At 38.9% G+C, this 22,779-nt stretch overlaps 1 protein-coding gene across 2 annotated transcripts in view; it reads left to right on the plus strand.

The window, feature by feature from the left end:
* Positions 1–22,779, plus strand: part of tox3 (TOX high mobility group box family member 3) — a 44,726-nt gene that overhangs the window by 19,463 nt on the left and 2,484 nt on the right. The window contains exons 2-6 of one of the 2 annotated variants that reach the window (XM_072464947.1): positions 3,571–3,633; positions 12,646–12,876; positions 21,916–22,179; positions 22,259–22,489; positions 22,612–22,692. In XM_072464947.1, coding sequence (XP_072321048.1) covers positions 3,571–3,633; positions 12,646–12,876; positions 21,916–22,179; positions 22,259–22,489; positions 22,612–22,692 — 870 coding nt within the window. The remainder of the gene's footprint in view (positions 1–3,570; positions 3,634–12,645; positions 12,877–21,915; positions 22,180–22,258; positions 22,490–22,611; positions 22,693–22,779) is intronic. The other variant, XM_072464948.1, reaches the window with a different exon arrangement.

Below are 22,779 nucleotides of genomic sequence, written 5' to 3' on the forward strand. Positions count from 1 at the left end.
CCAGCACAGTTACTCCTAGGGCAGCGTAGCTGAAGCTGTGGGTTTATCTTTCTGTTCCTAACTACTCTGACCATAAGCGATTTCGAAGAGGAACGTTTTAAGCCTGGACTTAAATGAAGAGACTGTGTCAGCATATTTAACATGGGTCGGGAGCTGATTCCATAACACAGGAGCTTGGTAGCTAAACGCTCTACCTCCTACAGTACTTTTAGAGACTCTTGGCACCACCAGAAGGCCAGCATTCTGAGAGCGAAGAGCTCTGTTTGGATGATATGGTTCTATAGCATCTTTGAGGTAGGATGGGGCCATGTCATTTATGGCTTTGTAGGTCAAGAGTAGAATTTTGAATTTGATTCTGGACTCGACGGGGAGCCAGTGAAGAGACTTCAGCACTGGCGTAATGTGCTCTCTTCTTTTTGTTCCTGTTAGTAATCTTGCTGCTGCATTTTGAACCAGTTGAAAGCTTTTTATGGAGCTTTTAGGACACGCTGCAAGCAGGGAGTTACAGTAGTCTAATCTAGTCGTTACAAATGCATGGATAAGTTTTTCCATACTTTGAAAAATATGCATGCATTCTCTAATCCTCTATTTTCTATGGTCTTAGTGGAGTATTGGATTTGCCCTATATATACATAAATACCCAATACCCCATTTAATGTTCCAGTATCAGGACCGATATCAATACTTGTATCAGTATCGATACATCTCTAGCTGTAGATCTCTCAATTAAAGCAACCCAGACTGATTTCAATTCCATTCAAATTCAATTCTAAGCAGCCCTATTATATATTTTGCTTATTTTAGCATTAGTTTTGATAGACACATAGAGTTTGTGACATTATTATTTCTTCTTAATTAGTGACGTCCCAATATCAAAAGAAAAAACATCACAATTTAATGATTATTCACTATTGCTTAGACCAATCAACAGTGAAATCATGACCTTTCTCCATTTCTTGTTGTTGTTGTTGTTGTTGTTGTTGTTTTATGGCGGTTGGCATCCGAGTGTTGCATTACCGCCAGACTTTATTCCTCAGACTTTTCGTAGTCTCCATTTTGTTGTTTTAAAACATATCTAGTTCTCAAATCTGTAAATGCTTTATGACATCAAACTTTTTAAATGACAGATCAAAGTTAATGTGACAAAAACAGCCAGATACAAAGTTATTTACATTTAGCTGTATTTTTGGACTCCGGATCTGAATAAAAATACTTTATTTTGCTTCTAAAATTGTCACGGCAGTTCTTTTTTTTTATGTTTAAGTTGATCATGTAACCTAATAACCCAATAATCTTGACGTCCCTGTTCTTTACATGGAGTACGGCGTGTGTGGTGCTGCTCACTACACCACAAAACAATAGCTCTGTGTAAAATCTCACTCTCCTCTGGAAATAGAGCCCTAGTAACATAGTCGCTGTGAAGCACAATCTCGCCCCAGCATCAGAGCAATGTTCCCAGTGCCTGGATAGACTCGGATATCTCTGAGTCTTCCATTTTATTATCTAAAAGAAGAAAGGGGACAGGGGGACACTGGCTGCGATAACTGGATACGTAAGGTTAATTACCAACCGGGTTTGATGTGCGTAACCCAGTCCAAGTTACACAATGTTAGAACCCTATCAGAACACTAAGACAGATGTTGTGGCAGATGATTCACTTGTTGTTGTTTGTTCTGGTGTCAGATATAGTTTAGTGGGCCAGTATTACGCACTGCAGGCGCTGCTGCTGCATCGAGCGCAAACCACCTGTTTTAACAAGTGCTCGCAGGGCTGCACATCTCACTGGTGCGGAACACTGTTAACATAGCGGCGGATTCCCAACACTCTCTCCAGGGCATGGGCTAATTAATGGATAGCATTTGCAGTTGATTAGCGGCGGTTCTTGCGGTAATTACACTCGCATAGAAACCGAGCTGAAAGAATGGGCGGCCCAAGAACAAAAACACACAAAAATATATTAGTGCACTTCTCATTGCGGTCCGATCTTAATTAGTTTCCGCTGTTGTTGAGATAGCGGCCTATTAGGGATCTTTGTCAGTCATAATATTTAAAGAAGTTTGTAATAAATGCATAATAGGGATTAGCGGGATGCTTTGTTAGGCTATGGGAGCGTTTTCTTGTTTCGGTGCTCTTTTTTTTCCGCCTCCGAAGCAGTGTTTGCACTGCTCACTCACACAGAGGTGCATTGTGCTCCTGGGCCCAGCTGCTAACCCATAATTCTTCATTCTATGTCCCATTGTTCCAACCCGTCAGCATGCTTGTGTCTCTGAAGAAAGGAAGTGGATGCCATTTTGCCAGCAGGCTATGGATGTGGCTTCAGGGGGCGGGGAAACGTTCTGGAAACATATTATTTCTTACCAAAGTACATGGTTCTAATAACGCTAAGTGCTTTTTATGATAATCTGTCCCTCGAGAGCGTCAGTCAGAAGCGTAGACGGCTAGTTCGGTTTTCAGAAAGTTGCCAGTTACTTTGAAGTTGTTTGATTGCACAAAACAATGAGTTTAACGTTTGATTTGGGATAGTTTCGAAGGACTTTGATAACCATCGTTCGGTCATTCTGATACATTTGACTATATGTGCCGAGACCAAATAGGTGACGAGGGATGTCAACTTGTTAATGTTATGATTACTGTCAGAAGATTTGATAATTATTCACAATAGTTGGAATTTTGACCAAATTAACAGTGTAATCCTTAATTCACTTTCATTCACACGTCTAATGGATTACCATTCCTCATTAGTTTTATAAAACCAAAACTTTCTGAATGAAACAGTAATGATTTTGGCTCAATTAAAAGCTACTTTACACAAAGTTTTACTTTTTCGGAGTACAGATTGGATATTTTGCTGTCTACGATTCTCACAATTGTTATTATTTGTTTTACTTCTTACGATTATACTGTGCCCTGAATAATAACGCTCATCGATTAACAGATTCATCTTGACATTCATGTAAACTCTTCCACATGACTGAACTACGACCATACCTGTCTTTGTGGAAGTGTTTCTTGTTGATTTTCTATTCCTCCGAGTCAATGTCTTCAGCCGAAACAGGACGTGACCAAAGCAAACATGACTTTTTACACACACAAACACACACTATCAGTCAAAATGAATCAGTGTCAGAATGTATAGAGGTGAAATTGATTCTGTAACCTACACATAATACTACACTCATTCTACATTAACCCTAACTCGCTTCTCCATTCCTTGTCCACTGCCAAGGCGTTCCCATAGGTTATACCAAGTTAATAACCAGTCACTGCAACTTGATGCTTGGCTTTGTGATGCAAACACGTTCTTAATTGCCATCCCACAAGAACTGAATGGTCTGACCGGATTCTCATTACCCTGCCATGAATTGACATGGGCCTCTCTCTATGTCGCTATAATGGCAAAGTGGCAGGATCCACTCGGACGACTAGTAGGAAGAGGGTTAACGCAGTGTGTAAACAGTCAGCGGCACAAGGGCTGTGTTTGAGTGACAGATGCCCACCATTGAGAATGTAGAGTGACTATTAGGTGGACACTTGTAGCTCATTGTGTTGTTTCTCCTTCTCTGTTTGCAGTTCCAGAATAACAACAACTACATGAACATGGCGGAGGCAAATGGTGCTCTGCTCAACGCTGACGTGAGTATAGCTTTTATTTTACCTCTACAAACAACAAATATGTTTTTCATATCGCCACCTTATTACTAAATAAATGGCATTCAGGTGTTAATTGCTGGAAATCCTTGTATTTTTCTGCATTCATGTTAGTTATTCAAGCTTTTGCGTGTGTATTTCTGTATGACCTTCATATTAATAGAAAATATAAAATTGTAATGTTTGGGCTTTATTAGTGACCGTGTATTTATTTACCTCTAAATACTCTGTTATGCTTGTAATAAAAAAATACTTGAGAATCTGTGGCCATGCCCCAAAACTCTGAACTTTGCGAGAGCTATCAGATATGAACCAGAAGGCAATCTGATTTTCACTTAAGTCAGCAAGTTTGAGGGAGTGTTTTGACCGGACCTACATTGCAGTCAAAATTCCACATAAAGTTGAATAAATGAGACCACTTTTCCGTCACATTCTCACTCCAAATTTCCCTTTTTGATGCTGTCCCACTCTGTCTGTGCTCATTAAGATTTAGTACCTCATCCTGATGTATTTACTATAGTATAGAATAGTCATGAATAAATATCTGTACACTACATACAGTAAAAATGCCTGAAGTATTCCCTGGACTGCCCCATGTAACTTTAGGAAAACTCATCCCTGTCTTTCTCTTCAGCTATAGTCGTACTGAGTCGCTTAAGGTTGTACACTGTGCTAAATTTACCCATTTTATTCCCTCTCTGCCCACTCTGGCTACCCTGTCATTAGAGACAAGTGCACCAAAAATACTCAGCCTCCTTTCTGGTTCAAACGGGCCAATCTCCTCCAGTTTAGATACTGGGGATGGATCTAGCTTTCCAAACCCACTGCAAAGGCCCATTAGGCAGCCTAGATACAGCAGATAGACTTTATTGTTGTGGTACATCCACTGGGCATTGGAGATGTTTGTGACCTCAGAACACTCTCTCTCCACTCACATAAAACAAGGTTCATTTATAGTCACAGGCAACAAAATGTAATGTAACTTTTGCCCCTTCTCTGAGCTCTTGTTGCCTACACAACTGATGCTTTGTGCTTTTAATTGATGACCTTATTAATGAATGAATTGAAAGTGTGTATTTCACTTTTGGTTTTAGTGTCACTGTCCTTGGGTTCTTAACACCAAACGGAAAAGTTAGAAGCATGTTGTATTTCTTCTTTAAATGTATTGTGGAATAAATGGTAGTTTAGTTAAATTGTCTGGCCATATTTCCAAAAAACTAATCAGAAATCATGTAAATAGGGTCACAAACATATAACAAATGAATTGTAGCTAATCAGTTATTAAAAAGACTTTGCAACAAATGTAATAATCAAATGATCTTTACACAAACTCCAATATGATATGACTCAGACTAAAGGCAGGATGTCTCAGGGAATGTGTGCAGTTTGTGTTATTCATTAAACAGATATTCCATCAGGCATCACTTTAGCTTCATCTAGGTCACATTTAGTTAAAAAAGAAATAAGAATAACTCAATATGCACAGGGCTTTCTCAACCTAAACAACTAAGTGATTAATCCAAATAATTATTTCCTAAATCAAAAAGAGTTGTTAGTTGCAGAACTTGCATCTAGTTTTTCTTTTGTCATCTCATCTGCGGCCTCTACAAACTGGTTCATGCCCTCCCCTGAGTTAATAAAGGCCAACACCAGAAGTGCTTCAAACATTATTTTAAACATAACTCTTCATCTCTTCTGCTTGGAGTGGATGCCATGTATCAACAGGGGGCCAAGGCAGTGGGTAACGCTAACACAAGCTGCTTGGAGAGGCCCCCAGCTGTGAGGGCCCACTCCGCTCGTAAAGGAACAAGGGGGAAGGGTTTAAGGTTTGAGGATGAGGAAGAGCCGTCCTTGTAGAAAAAAAAGTCATTTGCATTTTATCAAAAGGAACAACTGTTTCCAGTGTTGGGGCGCAGATGGTATTGTGCTTAGAGAGTGCGACAGAGAAGAACCTTTTTAAGAGTTGGTTTTGTTTCATCAAACAGTCAGGTTTAAGTATAATTGTTGCAACCCAAGCTAAATGTTAATTAAGTTTGTTTTGGCAGTTCAGTTTTGTGGCTTGAATGCACCATGTTCCTCAGCCTAAGGTAAAGGGAGTGTGCCATACACTAATGCTCCATAATGAACAGTTTGACAAGTGCACATCATTTACTGAATGCATTTGGCTAGAAACAGGAAGCTAATTATTATACATTTTATTAAACTTATTACCTTTTTGACGACAACTAATGGCAAAAAAAGTATAGGTACAGATTACAGTTTCATCATTTCTTAATTCAATCAAGATCAGATTGACAAGATAGAATAGATTGATTCAAACACAATTATGCATCTTGAAAAGGAAGTAATACATTTTATATCGCAATTGTTTTCTAGAGATCTGTATAATTAGAGTCTCAAGAATACCATCCTATAAACATGAGTTAAAAAAGACCAAGAAATGTCTAGTACAAGTTCCCAAACAATGGTATAAAGTGATATTTCTGCACTTTTGAGGTTCATTTTATGGTCCATTCATGTTTGTGTTATACTTGAACCACAACCAAGACATTTACTGACATATTTTACCACAGTCCTGATGCTTTGTGGAAATATTGTCTGAAAATCGTTATTAAGATAATGCAAAAATTATACATAAATATGAATGTTTGTCTATGTCGCCCGTCCCTGCTGCAGCACTTTGCAATAATCAAGATAAGTTAGTTCAAACTGTTTTGGTGCTCATCATTTTACATAGTGAGCCATAACTTACCTTAAAGTGCCTATTATTTTGAGTTAATTTGGTGGGTTAATAGCTGTTGTAAATATAAATGACAGTTTTACACCAATCAAGGAGCAGTTTGTGAAGAAAAATTGAAAACCTGCATGTTAAAAATGACAGGAAGTAGAACAGAAACAGAGTCCTAAACACATTTTTTCAATCCTTTGAACATCATTTCAACTTAATAAATGTGTGACAGTAGAGGTGTTTAGACCCAACGTTGCTAGGTAACTGTTGAGGAAATTACAATGGCTGCGTCTGAATGTCCTCCCTAGTCCCTAACCCCTCATTCACTACATAGCCCTGCACTATTTAGCCTACTACATAGAGCACTCAATCACAGAGAGATTCAGACTCAGCTCACTACTTTCTCCTCGCCATCATGCGACTCTAATGTCTGAGTGAAAAAAGTCTTCAAACTCAGATCAAAATTGATTTCTGTAACAAATATTGATCACATCTGTCCGACATGCACATATCTATGGACTAATAATCACCATACAAGTCATGGATCTCGCATTAGACAACAAACAGACTGAATTATTCAACCTTTTGCTTGTGATGGCGAGCTCAAGCTAAGGTAAGCGGCTAACACTAGCGACTTTGCAGTGTAGCAATTTATTTAAACATGTTTTTTTTTCATATTCTTGAGTATTCAACAGTGTTTTAACAGCTCTTCTGCTTCATTCAGTCCTGCTGTGTCCAGACCTGTTGCTGAGACTGAGACAAGTGCATTGTGGTCTGTATTGACCAGTCTAGTAACCAGCACTGGACACTACTTTTCAAAGTGCATTGTGGGGAATTTTGAGTGCACTAGTTTTTTTTTAATCCGCTGGACATTCAGACAGCACTAAAAATGAGCCCTAAATAGTTTCCTGTGTAGGAAATAGTGTGGACATTCAGATGCAGCCAATCAGTAAGTCAAATTATGTATCTAAAAATGGCTGAACTGGGATCAAATTTGTAAAATGTGTTGCAAGATCTTAAATACATTTTTTTTAACTGTGTTTTAGTAAAGTAGCCATAGTGCAACTGTAATGTTTTATAGCGCGCTAGCCATCAACACTACTCTTTCATGCATTTGTTTTTACATGTCATAAACCAAACATGTAACTGCTCGTGTTTCCTATAAGTAATCCTAGTCTTACAGATTTGCATGCTCTTTTTTACATGCCCACTGTATCATTTACCTTCTGCACTTAGAGGATGAGATAAGATGACCTTGGTGCGCCTGCTAAAGCACACATCCTCCACTGCTTTCTCCACAGGGAAAACGATACTGTACACCGAGATTGTGTTCCAGTCAGATGGATCGCTTTACTCTCCCAATCCAATTAGAGCCGCGTGATCAACTATAAATATGTAGAAATGGACTCCAAATTTGAAATAATGTTGATGAGGGGGGATAGTGGCTGTTGTCATTCGAGTAGCAGCACTCTCCCCGCGAACGCGTCTGAAACTGGATCTCCATTCTTGCCACTATTGATTCTGAGGTCTATTATGTGCAGTAATCACATGTGGCTGCCTTTAACAAGTCTTGCTTATTGCATCTGTGGATCGCCGTGCTTATCGAAGGAGGGGGAATATTGCCGTAAAAGCCATTTTCTTGGGATTGTACAAAGAAAGACGATGGAAAGTACAAGGGTCAGTTCATCGATAAACACCTTTTCATCACCTCTATTTCAATTACTGTACATGTATGGCCTGGTTGAAATTACCAAAGTGAGAGGAATGTAGTGGCAGCAAAAGCGAGCTCGTTTTGGCTGAATCTATATTCTTTTTTTTGTCGAATTGGTTCACTTCGACTGATGATTGGACTAGATGTTTTTCTTTCTTCAAAGCAATGAACTGTGTAGAGGCACATTTGTAAAGCATGTGTATTTTTGTGTCTGTAAGGAGCAGCAATTTATCAGTTATTATTTATTGATTACTTGTTTTGCCTGGAGCGTAGATGGTGCAAATGTGTGGCCTGAAGTGGTGAGAAACATTATGGATGAAAGAGCGGTTCTGCAGCAAGGAATTGCATCTGTTTTCTGTCTTAATCAGAATCAGAATCAGAAAAGGTTTATTGCCATTGTCAATGAACGGGATTCACAAACATAGGAACTTGTATTGTTGATTCGGTGCAACATAAAACAATGAACAACGATAAAACAACGATACAAGTCAAAAGGAGAAACAATTTAAATCTGCCAAGGGATAAAAATAACAATAGGCTATAAGATAATACAAATAATAAAAACAGGCTTACTATGTACACAAGTTTACAGTTGAATTTACATATGTAGTGCAGAAGGTGAACAGTGCAGTGAGTGATTGTAGTTATTTTAATCAGTGCAGTGATTAAATGATGGTTAAAGTGACAGTGCACTCTAACTCGGGTTGGGCGATATGGCAAAAAATGACTACCACAATTGTCTTGAAGCTGCATCACGATTTCGATTTGATCACGATTCATGTAGTATTTGCTTTTAACAGTTAAATAAAGTCCTCTGCTTCTCACACTCACTGTGATTGGTTGAATCCAGCTGTCACTCACTCAGAGCCTTACGGAGCCTGACCAAGAGAAATGGGTGGGGAAAAGAGTGCGTTTGAGCAGACAGCTGCATTAGACATATCGAAATAGTGACTCGTGATGGGGCGATAACATCAATAAAACATTGATCGTCACAGGAATGAGATCACAATTTGATTTTTATCACTGTAGCACCCGTCCGAAGTTTTTGCTTTGCCTGGAATGTTCCCCAGTATGGCATTAAACTACTGCATTCCCATTGTCGGATCTGTAGAAAAGTGACCACCCATTTCTTTAGTGACAAAAACACCTGTAACTGAGAAAAAAAGCACAATATAGCTAAGTTTAACGCCATAATGTGGAGCAATTTTGGCAAATCAATAAAATCCAACAGAAAAGGTACATGGTTAACATTTAAGCAGATGTGTGAAAAGAATGATGCATATGTGAAAAGTTAAATGGCTCGTGACATATTTAATTTATTATTGCAGCTTGTGAATAATTGCTCTTGAACTGGGATTGATTTTAACTGGAACGAGCTGAGTAATCCTCTTGTCACATATGTACATTACTGCACAACGCTAGCATCTGTCCTGCCTCTTGACTGCACTTTTAGAGCCTTTTAGAACAATTTGAATGGATTACGGGGCCGCCAATGCTGCAAAAGGACTCATAATCTCCAACAAGAGCTCACAAAGCTTCTACTGCTGCAGCGTTTGCCTGGTGTTAATGTGGGATGACACCAAACAACAGCGTGAGATCTCAAATCTGCAACCTCTGCCATCCGGGAGCGTCTATTTCAACATCTGAACACGTGTTCCATAACGCTCTATTATCATTGTCAATCAGTTTATTATTTCATGGAGGATTGTTTGTGTTCAAGTCTTTTATTCCTGCTTCACTTTCCCTTGTGTCTACTACTACTTTAAAGGTCAAAGTCACTCAAGTAGAAACCACACCACCTTAACCTCTCTTCTTTCGCTCATCTCAAATCTCACTTTTCGTTATATAACACTAGAGCAGTCCAGAGGATCCAGTGGCCTATTTAGCCCTTGTCCTGCTGTATTCTGTACAGTTCTGCTGTCAGTCCCCCAGCCGGCTGTGTCCACGGTGTAAAACTGAGGTTTAACGGACATGTCAGGCAGAAGTTCAGCTGTGAAGAGCTTGAACCTAACACACTGGTACATTGTTGTTGTGGTTTCACAGCCTATATTTGCATTTAACAATTACACTGAGTCCAACATCTGAATGGCCCATTTGTTGTAAGGCCACATGCTGCTATTAACCTTGACATTACTGACATAATTTAAAGGAAATATTGTTGAGAGAGGACTTGGAAAGAATACCATGGTGATGGCATGAAATACAATTTCAGTGTTACTACAATTATTGTGTTAAATAAAGAAACAATTATACTCAATTATTGACACCATGTCCAAACAACAGTGACATTCCTAATTCACAATGTCTAATGGATTAATTATGTGACCAACTTTGTTAAATCAAACTTTCTGAATGAAAAAGTTAACTCAATCTGATGAAGAAGAAAAAAAAACACCTGTGGGCTGAATTTAAATTACTAAATTATGATGACCATTATTTTTCTTAGCTCTGACGGGTATTACTGTTACCTGAATAATCATGATTCTTGATTAACCAAATAATAATGGAAGTTTTGTTACTCTGCAAACCATGACCAAGTCTGCGTTTATGAAAAGTATGCTGCTAAACAGATGTAACTTTAAGAACATGCATTCACTGCTTGAAAAAAACATATTTAAAAACCTTTGCGACTGCGCTAACACTTTACAGTCATCTTTGCCTTGGCTGGTGGCACTTTTGTTTTATGCACTTACAAAAGAGTCTATATTTAATTTGCATGCTGCTGATGAGGCATTATTGTGACATGATATTAGAGCGGAGCACTGGTAGTAAAAGGTTTTTTTTCCGCGGGTGATTTATACAGCGCTGTGTAAGCCAGAGGCCAGGGCTATGATTAATACAGCCTTGGCTCCTTCTAAAAAGAGCAGCCGTTCTCTCGCTGTGAAACAAGCCCCACAAAGTGAAACATTGGTCGGGAGGAGGAAGAGAGAAGAAAAGAGGGAATGAAAACTCTATTAGCTGCCTATGCTGCTGGAATTCATCAGCGCTTGTCAAGACAGCTGGCCTGAACAAGCTATGAATTAGTTTTGAGTGTCTGTGTGGTAAAGAGAAGAGGACATTAATACTGCCTAATCAAGGGTTATGTTGGCATGGTCCTCGTGCCGCCTCGTGTCTGTTATTCCATACGCTACTGGAGACAGGAACCGGCCAAAGTCAGCAATGCTCCAGGTTGGACGCAAAGGTGAATTGACAGTATGTTTTGCGCTTTCAGATTGTTGTCTCTCCGATGTAATACAATTCTTTTCTTTCACAAAGACAGATGCAGCACATTTCGCAATTGTTTTTATATCAGTTTTATCCGGAGTGACTCATGCGTCCTGGCCCAGTTTCTCACATAGTAGTCTGTAGTTTCATAACTGTTCTTTTCAAAGTTTTGTAGGGAAACAAAAATTAATAAAGTTAGTATTGATGTGTAAGTTGCCATTGTAAAGAGCATTTTATACATTTTAACTAGATGATATGCTAATTCATTTCAAACCCAGATGTTTGTTTGCCAAAGGATAAGGAAGAAAAAAGAGTAAATACGGTAAATACATTAATATAATAATTACTGACCATTAAGAAGTACTTCATTGATTAAAGTTGTGCAGAGGCAAAAACAAAAATAAGTTTAAAAATGTAACTTCAGGGCAAAGAAAAAGCAAACATCCTTTTACAAAGTCTCACCTGGGGGAAATTAGATTTGAGCATCTGTGGATCTAATAGTGCTGTGGCTTTAACTTGATTTAAGCCCAATGGAGCCATGTATACTTGCACTTAACAGTATTTGAAGTGCTTTCGGTTCAGATGCTTTTCTTGTTAGAGCACACTTTGAAGACGTTTTCATCATTACTCAAACTGATTAGACCTGGCACCTAGAACATCACCTGGCTTTACTCATCTTGCATACTCATTGTACTTGGAGGAGGAATAACCAGTAATACCCATTATCTGTCACTAGTTGTAGTTCTTTTCTACATCACTGTGAGGTCATTGTGAACATTTGAACATAGTCGTATCTTTCAACAGTGCCATGTTCTGATGAAAAACAAGATCCAAGTAGGTGAACGTCTCATCTCAGAGAAGGCATAAGCAAATTATGTGCGACCGAAAGCTTTAATTTAAAAGGCACAAGGATTATGCTGTTTGATGGGCAGATTTGAGGGCGCAGTCAAGGGGAACAAAAAGAAGCACTTCTGACCAAGCGTAATAATCTTTGAAAATGTTCTCTTAAACCCATCTCGCTGCGACTTGTATTTTCAGCACACTTCAACAGCCAACATCCTCCGTCCCTAAGATTAAGGGCTTTTATCATGTATCCTCTCTGTGGGCTGTGATTGCTGCTTGTGTTTAGTTTTTTTTCATCCTTTTGACGTCCACTACTGCACTCTTGTGTTCCTCAAAGTGGACTTTAATAGGTTTAGGAAATGTTACATCTTAGTGCACTTACGGACAAGTGTATTACTTCTGCTGAAGCACGCTGCTCTTAAACAAAGTTGATTTAACCCCTGGTGTGTTCGAGAAGACCAACCACTATTTTCATAAATTTTATCTTCACTTATCACGTTCTTCTTTGCAGACGTTCCACACGCCGAGTTTGGGGGACGAGGAGTTCGAGATCCCGCCCATCACGCCTCCTCCAGAGACAGAGTCCGGGATGGGCCTGTCAGAGGTGGGCTCTCCGTACCCGGGCATGTCCGAGCACCCGCACCACCGGAGTCACCTGCTGCCACAGTTCCCCCCACAGAGCCTGGAGCTGCCCTCCATCACCATCTCACGCAACGCAATGGACCAGGACGGAGTGAGTGTGGTGAGAACAGTAGAAAACAGTGCATACAAGGGGATTCCTCCTGCTTATAGCTGCAATCACAAGGCCTTTTATTCATTTTCCTGTCAATGTTTAATAAGATAAGATAAGATATTCCTTTATTGTCCACACATGGGGAAATTTCATTGTTGCAACGCTGGTAGATACAGAAGAAAAGGACAGATAACTTATAGGAAGTTTAAAAAACACTCTTAATAGAAGAACTCTTATAAACAAAACTCTTATAAACAAAAACTCCTATAGACAAAACCTGTAATTTCTTAATAAGGAATGGAGGGGAAAAATAAAGATAAAATAAAACAAAAACAGCTAGCGTAAGACAAAATAATACTAATGGTACACCAGGTAACTTTTCTAGTGCTTTGTCTGGGAAGTTCTGTAGAGTGACATTTAGCTTTATTTATTTATTTTACATGTACCTAGTTTACTGGTACAAATTGTTGTTTTTTTGCATGAAATGCTGTCGTTTTGTGTGAGCAGTTTTGTTCAGATCATAGATATACGGTACTTCCTAGTTTTGAGAGCACCACACCTCGGACCCTTCTAGTGGACTAATCGATCCACAGGGCATGTCTTTACTCACAACAATAATGTCTTTAGTCGACTACATCACAAGAAAATCTACATAGCGCACATTTAAATATGTTTTTCATTACATTACTGCACGCCTCAATCAAACAGACTTGCAAACCTTTGAGAAAAAGAACTGTTTAACTGTTCTAAATTGACTTCTCAATTATTCCTGTTTCTTTGATTTAAAAAGGAGGAATTCCCCCACAAAAAAGTGTTTACGTTAATAACATAGTAATCAAAATCACGATCAAAACTAAAAACATAGGTATACAGTTTATAATTTGGTCATTTGATGTGACTTGCTCCACACATAAGTGCATTTTCACACCGCTAACTTTACATTTTCTCATGAACGTTTGGAGTCGGTTTTATTGCCATGTCGACACCACCAGACCACATCAGTGAGAGGCGTATCTAAAGTATGAGTGATTCTAAGGAGCCTCTTCCTCTGTCTCTCTCTTGTACCTACAAGTCCTGCTGTTTTTGTAAAGTAAAAATGCCGCTTCAAACTATAAACTCCCGACACCTTTCATCAGCTCCTAAATGGTGCTTTTAGTGAACTATAATGTCACCTTCACTGTTTGTAAGTGTGGACACATCTGGCCCAGCATCTGGCCTTGTTTAAAACACGCGAGGCCTATGATCACTTTGAGTAAATGTCACCAGATTATGTTACTTACTGTGAGGATTTTTAAAGCACTTTTCAACCTGGCTCGATCTCATCTGTGCGATTTGCAGATGGTGCGGAGGTAACAAAACGCATTCATCTCGCATAGACGGGAGCGTACACTGACATGCACCTATTCATTATTCATGCTTCTCCGGGTTCCACTTTAAACGCTGGAGCATCTGTGTCACTATCTGTAAAAAGAAACTAAATTATTGTTTCAATGTTTGGTTTGAGTTTTTTTTTTAAGGTAATAGCTATAACAGACCACATGTTTCTGCGGCTGAAGAAAGCAAAAAACTCTTAAAACCTACAGTATTTTGCTTGATTATGGAAAAAAAATGGAATTATATTTGAAACCGTTATTTAGTTCGTGTCAACGTTAAACTGTAGAGGAATAATAGACTTAATGTCATTTATCTGTAATGTTTTATGATTCATGTTTTAAAAGCCACTCCAGGTTAAGGCGTTGCACATATGCCGAATGTCTTGACCCACCCCCTGCTTGTTTCATGCTTTAACTGTCCTGTCAAATCAAACCTTTGGGCCAGAAAATCTTACAAAAAATAACAATAATTACCGTATTTTCCGGACTACAAGTTGCACCTTTTTTCATAGTTTTGGCCGGGATGCGACTTATACTTGTATTTATACTTATATACTTATACTTATACGACTTATATGTGATATTATTTGTTATTTTCACACTTGCAAACTTATTTCATACTCCAATACAACTTATATGTTTGTTTCTTCTCTATGATACATTTTCTGGCTGGTGCGACTTATACTCCGGTGCGACTTATAGTCCGGAAAATACTGTAATAAAAGCCACTGTAGAGTAGACAATTGCTCCAGTTTTATTGGTGCAAAACAAGTGCCCATTTCCCTCAGAACATTTGAATTTGTTGCTTTGATTTAAGTAGTTTTCCCTTTTATACGTTTTATTTTAATTGACTGGAACCAAACTTCTAATCAAGATTCAAAACTAATAATAGTGCTAACACGTTTTCCGCTTGGTCTGCCTCTCCAATCTACGACACCATTTTACTTCGTTTTTGTTTCTAATCCTGCTTCAAACTCCACGGACGGTCGAACAAAGGAAAGTAGTATTCACTCCCGTCATGTTGCTACTGTAGATTGTGAAATTGTTGTCGGGAGTGTGGAAAGCCATTTTCAAATGCCACAATCGTAGAAGCGTTGAGGAGGAAAAATGGAAATGTCACTGGCTGAGTAGTTGTCTCATAGACCTATTACAAATATAGAAAGCTTCATTTAGGTGCAGAGGAATGAAAGGACAGAGTGGAGGGCAGTATTGATGTAGGAACCTTCAAAGCACAAATGGCGCCGCATTAAGACGAAGAAACGCATTTTAGCCCCAATTCCGTGTAACAACGTTATGTATTTATTTACATTCCGCATGGTAAAGGGTTATAAACTTTTACAGCTCTTCCCCATGCTTCCCTGCTTCTGGCATGTAAAATAATTGCAGCTTTTAAAATATCTCAGCCGCAGTGTACAGTAAGTGAGCCCCAGAAGGCATGGCCCTAAAGAATTTTCATTTCATGGTCAGTTAAGCTCTCTACATCTGGAAGAAACGGAACCTCGGCACAATTACATTCAGGACTGTTCTCTCGACTTGCTGGAGGATTAGATTCGATTCTCAAACATTATTCCTCTTTAACACTATTTGCATGGCTCGTGTGTCTGATTGTGCCGGGGACTCTATTAAAAACCCCAGTGTAGTTCCTTCTCCGCGCCGTGTCTTGCCCATTGTCGCCGTGGCACTCCTCGCTGTTATCGGTCATCGCACATTGTAGCGCATGAAAGCGAGCGTCGGCCTTTCATTTTTTCCCCCCCGCGAATGGGATTGATCCCCCAAAGTCGCAGCCGCAAAAGCCGACGGAAATTCTGCTCATCTTTAGATATATCTAAATGGGGAATACAAGTTCTAAATGAGATAAGTAACAGCACCGTCGTGGCTGCTTTTCATACCCGGTGACAGTGATTAACGCAAGCCCTGAGAGGGGTGTTTTGTCATTTTGTCAGCGCACTGATAAAGGAATGACAACCTTATATACATGATTACATTCTGGGTTATTTGTTATGGCTGCAGGGGCAAACAAATAAACCATGCACTATTGCAATTACATTTTTCATCAAGCCTCAGTGCTCATATTTTCCAAACACTTGTCCTTGTTGTTCTCAGTGTGCGCCCGCCCGCTCGCTCGCTCGCTCGCTGCAGTAGAATATGTAGCGTTTTGTTCTTTATCATGAGCAAAATGAGAAATCCATCCGCTGCATATACCTGGGCTATCTTCAAAGCCTCCTTCCATGTCATCGCGTTGCCAAGTGTTCCACTAATTCCACTCATAATGTTGGGCGTATGTCGGGCTAAATTGGCCACAGATGCTGCCACAGCCCCTACAAAGAAATACATTTTGTTTGGGCTGCTCTGTGCCTGGCAAGCCCTGAATCCGAAGCCATTATTTATTTAATCTGTTCTCCTAACAAGCTTCTGACTCTCATTTTTGTCTCGCAGCATGTGTCCTCCTGATTTGTGATTGACTCTCAATAGTGCCAAATAGCACTGGAGTTAGAGCAGCCAGTATTGCTTTATTCACAATTTCTTTTTGATTTTCTCTTGGCTGCACACCGAGGGTCTGAGGTTCTATTTCAAAAAACACCTGGTGCCTTCACTAAATTTGAGATTTTTTGTGCACAAGTAAAGATGAGCTGGAATAGGCTCAGTGTAGTTCACAATTGTATTTCAAACCACTAACTACTTATAGCACAGGCAATATAATGTATAATGTTCTGGGCATTTAGACTAAGGCATTTAAATGTGACCAGTTATGTTGGTTGGTTACTTTTGTGTATATTTAATACAAAATATTCAGACTGGATAACGGTCATGAATTTTAAAATAATTTTTCATTTTCAGGTTTAGAAATAAAACATAAATAAATAACAAGATAAGGATGGCATGATACCAATACAATAAAGCTGTCCTACAATTAGAGGTTGGGCTGTATATAAAAAAATAAAATTATATAATATGGATAATTGTTGTTTTGGAGATATGTAAAATTTGAATATCGAGTACATTATCTATATTAAAAGGTTGCCAAAGGAGCTAATTAAAAATGAAATGACAAGATACTTGCACTTTAATCTTCCAAACGATTATATAAGATTATATTTCTGCACTTTTACGGTCCATACACTGTTTTTGTTGCATGTTTTACCTATTTTGGCACAATTTGATTGACGGTAATAATATATTGACATAGAGAAAGAATCAAGATGTACATTTTTGTCTATATTGCCCACTCTTACCTACAATTCATTACCGTCTATTATTGTAGTTCCTTCAAATAAATATGATAAATGTTGCTATAGACACAATAATGTTTGATGTTACAGATAAAAACATACATCGATACATTATTCTTTCAGCTATAGCGATCAGTTTCCATTATAGTGATTAACTGTGTCATATTGCTGTGGTTCACCGTGCAGTGTAAGCAATATAAAGTGTAACATTGTAAAGTCAAGTAATTCACTAGAAATAAACTGTAGTAAAATGCAGTAGAGGTGAACGAAACTCTAGATTAGATTTTGACATGATTTATAGTAAAACATGTGCAATTCAGTTCACAATTTAGATTCGCTTTCTCCATCTACAGTCACGCACCAAACTCTTTTTTTCGTAAATGTGAAAAAAAGAGAATTTCCCCCCCCCCCTAACGTCTATAACAGCAAATCTGAACGTGTATATTACAAAAAAAGTCAAGTAGAGTCAAGTACTTTTACTATTTCTGTCTCCTTCCTCCACTTCACAGTCGCTGCTTATGAAGACATGTCAGTAATGAAACACGTTGTGCCTTTTGCCTGCGCGCTCGCAATGGTTGAAAAGCCATTTGTAGTTTTGCTGTGTACATGATTTGATATGCCATGATAGTGCGTTGATGTGTGGGAAATATAATACCTAAAGTTTGGCTGGTCATATATCCCCAGTCAAATGGAAAGTGTGGGTGCTGTTGCAGAAAGCCTGTTTTTCTAAACTCACCTCTTATCTCCCTCCCAAGCCATGAAGCACTGACTTGAGTTGTACATCAATTTAAGAGAGTGGATTTTCTCTCTCTCTCTCTCTCTTTTTTTTTTCTCACTCCTGTTCTATTTTTTTCATTCTTTCCCCCGGACAAGCAGCTATTGTGACATATCGGGTCAGTCACAAATGAAAGATATTCATGCAGTCATGCAATACTTGTAATGAAGTCTCAGCCTGACCTTCTGCATGATTGATTCTGTAATTTACTTTTCTCAGACAGCTCGCACAATGGAATGATGTCACGTCAGATGACTTTTAAATACCCGTAATGCATCGCAAGGAAGAGTGGACGGGGTCGTTGGTTTTACGCAGGGGCCGAGGGGACAGAACATAGTGACCAGATTTGTTTTAACGTCCGGGTTAGAGGTTGGGAGGTGTGTGTGAGACGTAGACAGGGAAGAGGAAAGAAAAACAATTTATCTCCGTGCTATTATAGCCTTCACAATTACATTTTTCTCATTTGGCTTAAGCATAAACTTGCTGAAAATGGAAGGGAATAAAAAAATGTGGTTTTGGACAGCAAGTAAAGGAATATGTGCAGGGCGCTGATAAACTATCTTTAATAGGAATGACCTTTCATGCTGGCGAAAGTTACTGGGGGATTCATCCTAATAATTACCATATAGATGATTTTACCCCTCTCCTGCCATGGAACATTTCCAAGAGCTCTGGCATTGATTGAATGGAAATTGGACTTGTTAACATTCTTTTCAGCCTGTTACAGCTTAGTACACAGAGCAGCGGCGTTCATATAAATTCCCCTTAAATTCTGATTCCCAATATCTTTAAAAACACGCCGAGCCAAGGCCTGTTTTCATTGACATTGGTGTTGAGATGTTTATCGGCACGCTCTGTGAATGCATAATATGTTTTACACCCAGCTGCTTGATTTTTAGCCACCAGAAAATGAAGTGATGCTAGTGTTAACATACAAAACATGCTATTCTGAAGTCCATTCAAATGATTGTAGTTTCATATCTCAGTCTTACCTGGCTGGGGAAGAAGAAGAAGAAGAAGAAGAAGAAGAAGAAGAAGAAGAAGAAGAAGAAGAAGAAAAGAAGAAGAAGAAGAAGAAGAAGAAGAAGAAGAAGAAGAAGAAGAAGAAGAAGAAGAAGAAGAAGAAGAAGAAGAAGAAGAAGAAGAAGAAGAAGAAGAAGAAGAAGAAGAAGAAGAAGAAGAAGAAGAAGAAGAAGAAGAAGAAGAAGAGAAGAAGAGAAGAAGAAGAAGAAGAAGAAGAAGAAGAGAAGAAGAAGAAGAAGAAGAAGAAGAAGAAGAAGAAGAAGAAGAAGAGAAGAAGAAGAAGAAGAAGAAGAAGAAGAAGAAGAAGAAGAAGAAGAAGAAGAAGAAGAAGAAGAAGAAGAAGAAGAAGAAGAAGAAGAAGAAGAAGAAGAGAAGAAGAAGAAGAAGAAGAAGAAGAAGAAGAAGAAGAAGAAGAAGAAGAAGAAGAAGAAGAAGAAGAAGAAGAAGAAGAAGAAGAAGAAGAAGAAGAAGAAGAAGAAGAAGAAGAAGAAGAAGAAGAAGAAGAAGAAGAAGAAGAAGAAGAAGAAGAAGACTTATTTCCAGATTTATCATGACTACTAAAATATCAAGTGAGATTTGCGCCAGGAGCGTTGACAATACGGCAATCAAAATGCAAATGAGTTGGAGGCGAGACATTCGTAACCACTTCTATACTCACAATCAACTGTTTTCTTTTAGCACAATTTACCTTTTTGGGAGCTCTCCATCGGTTAACTTCACACACCCATTAAATGCAGATGTCCTATTCATTTAAATTAGCCGCCATTTTTTATTATTTTTTTTAAACCCACCTGCAACTCAATGACGCGCGGCGAATGAAGACATCCAGCGTTCGTTTATATGATTATATCTCTGTTTTTTAACTCCAGTCAACAATGGCACCGTCTAAAGGGGCCCATTTAGGAGGAAATCACCATATTCCAAAACAAATGATACAACGGGCCATTGCTCCAAGTCAAATGCCATCATTGGAATTGAACAAAAGCGTTATTATACAGATGGCCAGTGCTAATGAGCTCAGTGTGTCTGTCTTTGATGTTCACAGCCAGTCGAAAACCAAAACAGCTAGACACATTCCTGGTAATGAAAACGGCAATAACACTTGGAAGATTGCGAGTTGCACATATGGACATCTTTCTTTTCTTTCTTTTTTTGCTGCTCTGCGAAAATTATTTTTATTTTGATGACATTATGTTGTAAATATAGATCACTTCTTTTTTGGTAGACTGCATTTATGATAATACGGAGAATTGCATCGTAGATCTAATATCTTTCTGTTGTTGAAAGGGTGTTACAATATAGTTTCGGAAGACAGGCATTCATAAGGTTCTTTCAATAAAGCCAGGTGTGTGGCTTTTATGATGTGTTGTTGATGTTGGGGGAGATTGCGTCGCTGCCTCTGAATACCAGATGTACGAGAGAACAAATCACCTTTTTCTGTGGCGTTCCCCCTGCACAGCCCTGTCCATGTCGGTTCTGCAGACGCTCTGATCAGTCGTCCCACAGGGAAACTGGAAAATTCATTGTTTATCCAATAGATACGATCAATACTATCACACTGACTTATGTTTCATAGTTATACGTGTTTTACTAAAAAACATAACTCTAAAATAGGTACATTTTACAATTGAATCTGACAAACTGGGGCATTTAATTGTCTGGGTGGAGCAAAGCTGGACACAATCTTGGGTGTACTTGACTAATTCATAGTGACTGAAGTATGTGTTAAAGCTTTACAAGGAAAAAAAAGTCTAACAACACAATTGTATATTTTTAGAATCAGTTTATTGTACCAGATGTTAATGTGTCTAGGGCTAAGGGTTACTGCAAACTGGCAAACATTTGCATTTGGCTGCTCTGTTATGACTCCAAGACAGAAGTAGTTCATCTACAGTTGGTGGTGGTCTATTTATGATTTTATGGGCCAAATCTGCTACCGAACACACATTGCTGTTGTCACCATTATTGACATGCTTACCGGTAATTGCGTTTTTAACAATTTCCATACCAAAGAGATTTTCTATATCTGATAATGCCCTCAAGCACCACAAGTCCAAACGTCTTCATTATTCTGCAGCTGACACCAAACAGACTCGCATGATGTAGAAAATACATTTGTAGACCAAAAAAGCAAAGTGAAAGCGTGACCATTGCACTTGAGCAGTTGACATGCTCTCCTAGTATTCAGGGTGATCATTTAGTTTTCAAATATAACCTCAGTAATTGCATCCTATTGGATACAAATACGAGAAAACTGTTTTCTTTATTGCCAGTAGGACAGACAGCCTGATTTATAGTGTTTTCACTTGCTTTTGAAAACAAAAATAGTGCCACACATTAACACAATTCTAAAGGTCCTCGCTTGTGGAGATAATTTGTCATGTTCTGTTATAGAGCTAGTAAGGACCAGGGACAAGGTGACATGTGATATGCCACATAACAATCCACAGCCTCCAATGACCCCATTTTTCAGTGTGGTAAAAAGATACCGGCTCTTAAAGCAGGGTGTCATAGAGCGTGCAGAGAGCATTCAAGACTACAAGACCTATCTGCCAGTGTTAATACAGAACAGCAGGCATTTATAACATCTCTGCTCTGATACCACTGGTGTTCTGTTACTAACAGTTTTATCTCTCTGTCTCTACAGAACGTTGGACCAGGACATATGCGGCAGTACGCACCAAACCCCGCCATGGTGATGAAGTCTATAATCAACATGCACAGTCCCAATGGCATGATGCACAGGAATCAGCTTTCGACCATCAACCAGTCGCAGATAAACGGACAGCTGAGTCTAAATATGGGCGGACACAACATCGCTCACACGTCCCCCTCACCGCCTGCCAGCAAGTCCGCCACACCCTCTCCTTCCAGCTCTATCAACGAAGATGATCAAGATGATACCAACAGGGTAAGCAAACACATCAGTATAGCAAATTATCCACTTCTTATGATTTGCATTGTCTAATAATGATGTACATTTATTGTAGATGATTGGAGAGAAGCGACCAGCACCAGTAGACCCCTCAAAAAAGCCCAAGACTCCCAAAAAGAAGAAAAAGAAGGATCCTAATGAACCTCAGAAGCCTGTGTCAGCATACGCTCTTTTCTTCAGAGACACTCAGGCGGCTATCAAAGGCCAGAACCCCAATGCAACCTTCGGGGAGGTGTCTAAGATTGTTGCTTCCATGTGGGATGGTCTGGGAGAAGAGCAGAAGCAGGTACATTTCAAACCAATGTTTATGTTTTCCCCTAAATAAAACACTAAGAAAATCTATATTGTACCAATACATAATAGTATGTGCCATAAATGTGTTAACATGAATATCTTTGACTGCTCCAGGTTTACAAAAGCAAAACTGAGGCAGCCAAGAAGGAATATTTAAAGGCCCTTGCAGCATACCGAGCCAGCCTTGTTTCCAAGGTGAGAAATATTTTCATCTTCTTTTCACTTGAAAAATGTGTTAATTTGACACAAAAGTTGGTTTCATTACTTAAAATCCTCTGTGTT

Source organism: Eucyclogobius newberryi, unplaced genomic scaffold (genome assembly GCF_026437365.1).
Source record: "Eucyclogobius newberryi isolate DKJ021-1_F unplaced genomic scaffold, fEucNew1.0.hap1 SCAF_5, whole genome shotgun sequence".
NCBI lineage: Eukaryota > Metazoa > Chordata > Actinopteri > Gobiiformes > Gobiidae > Eucyclogobius > Eucyclogobius newberryi.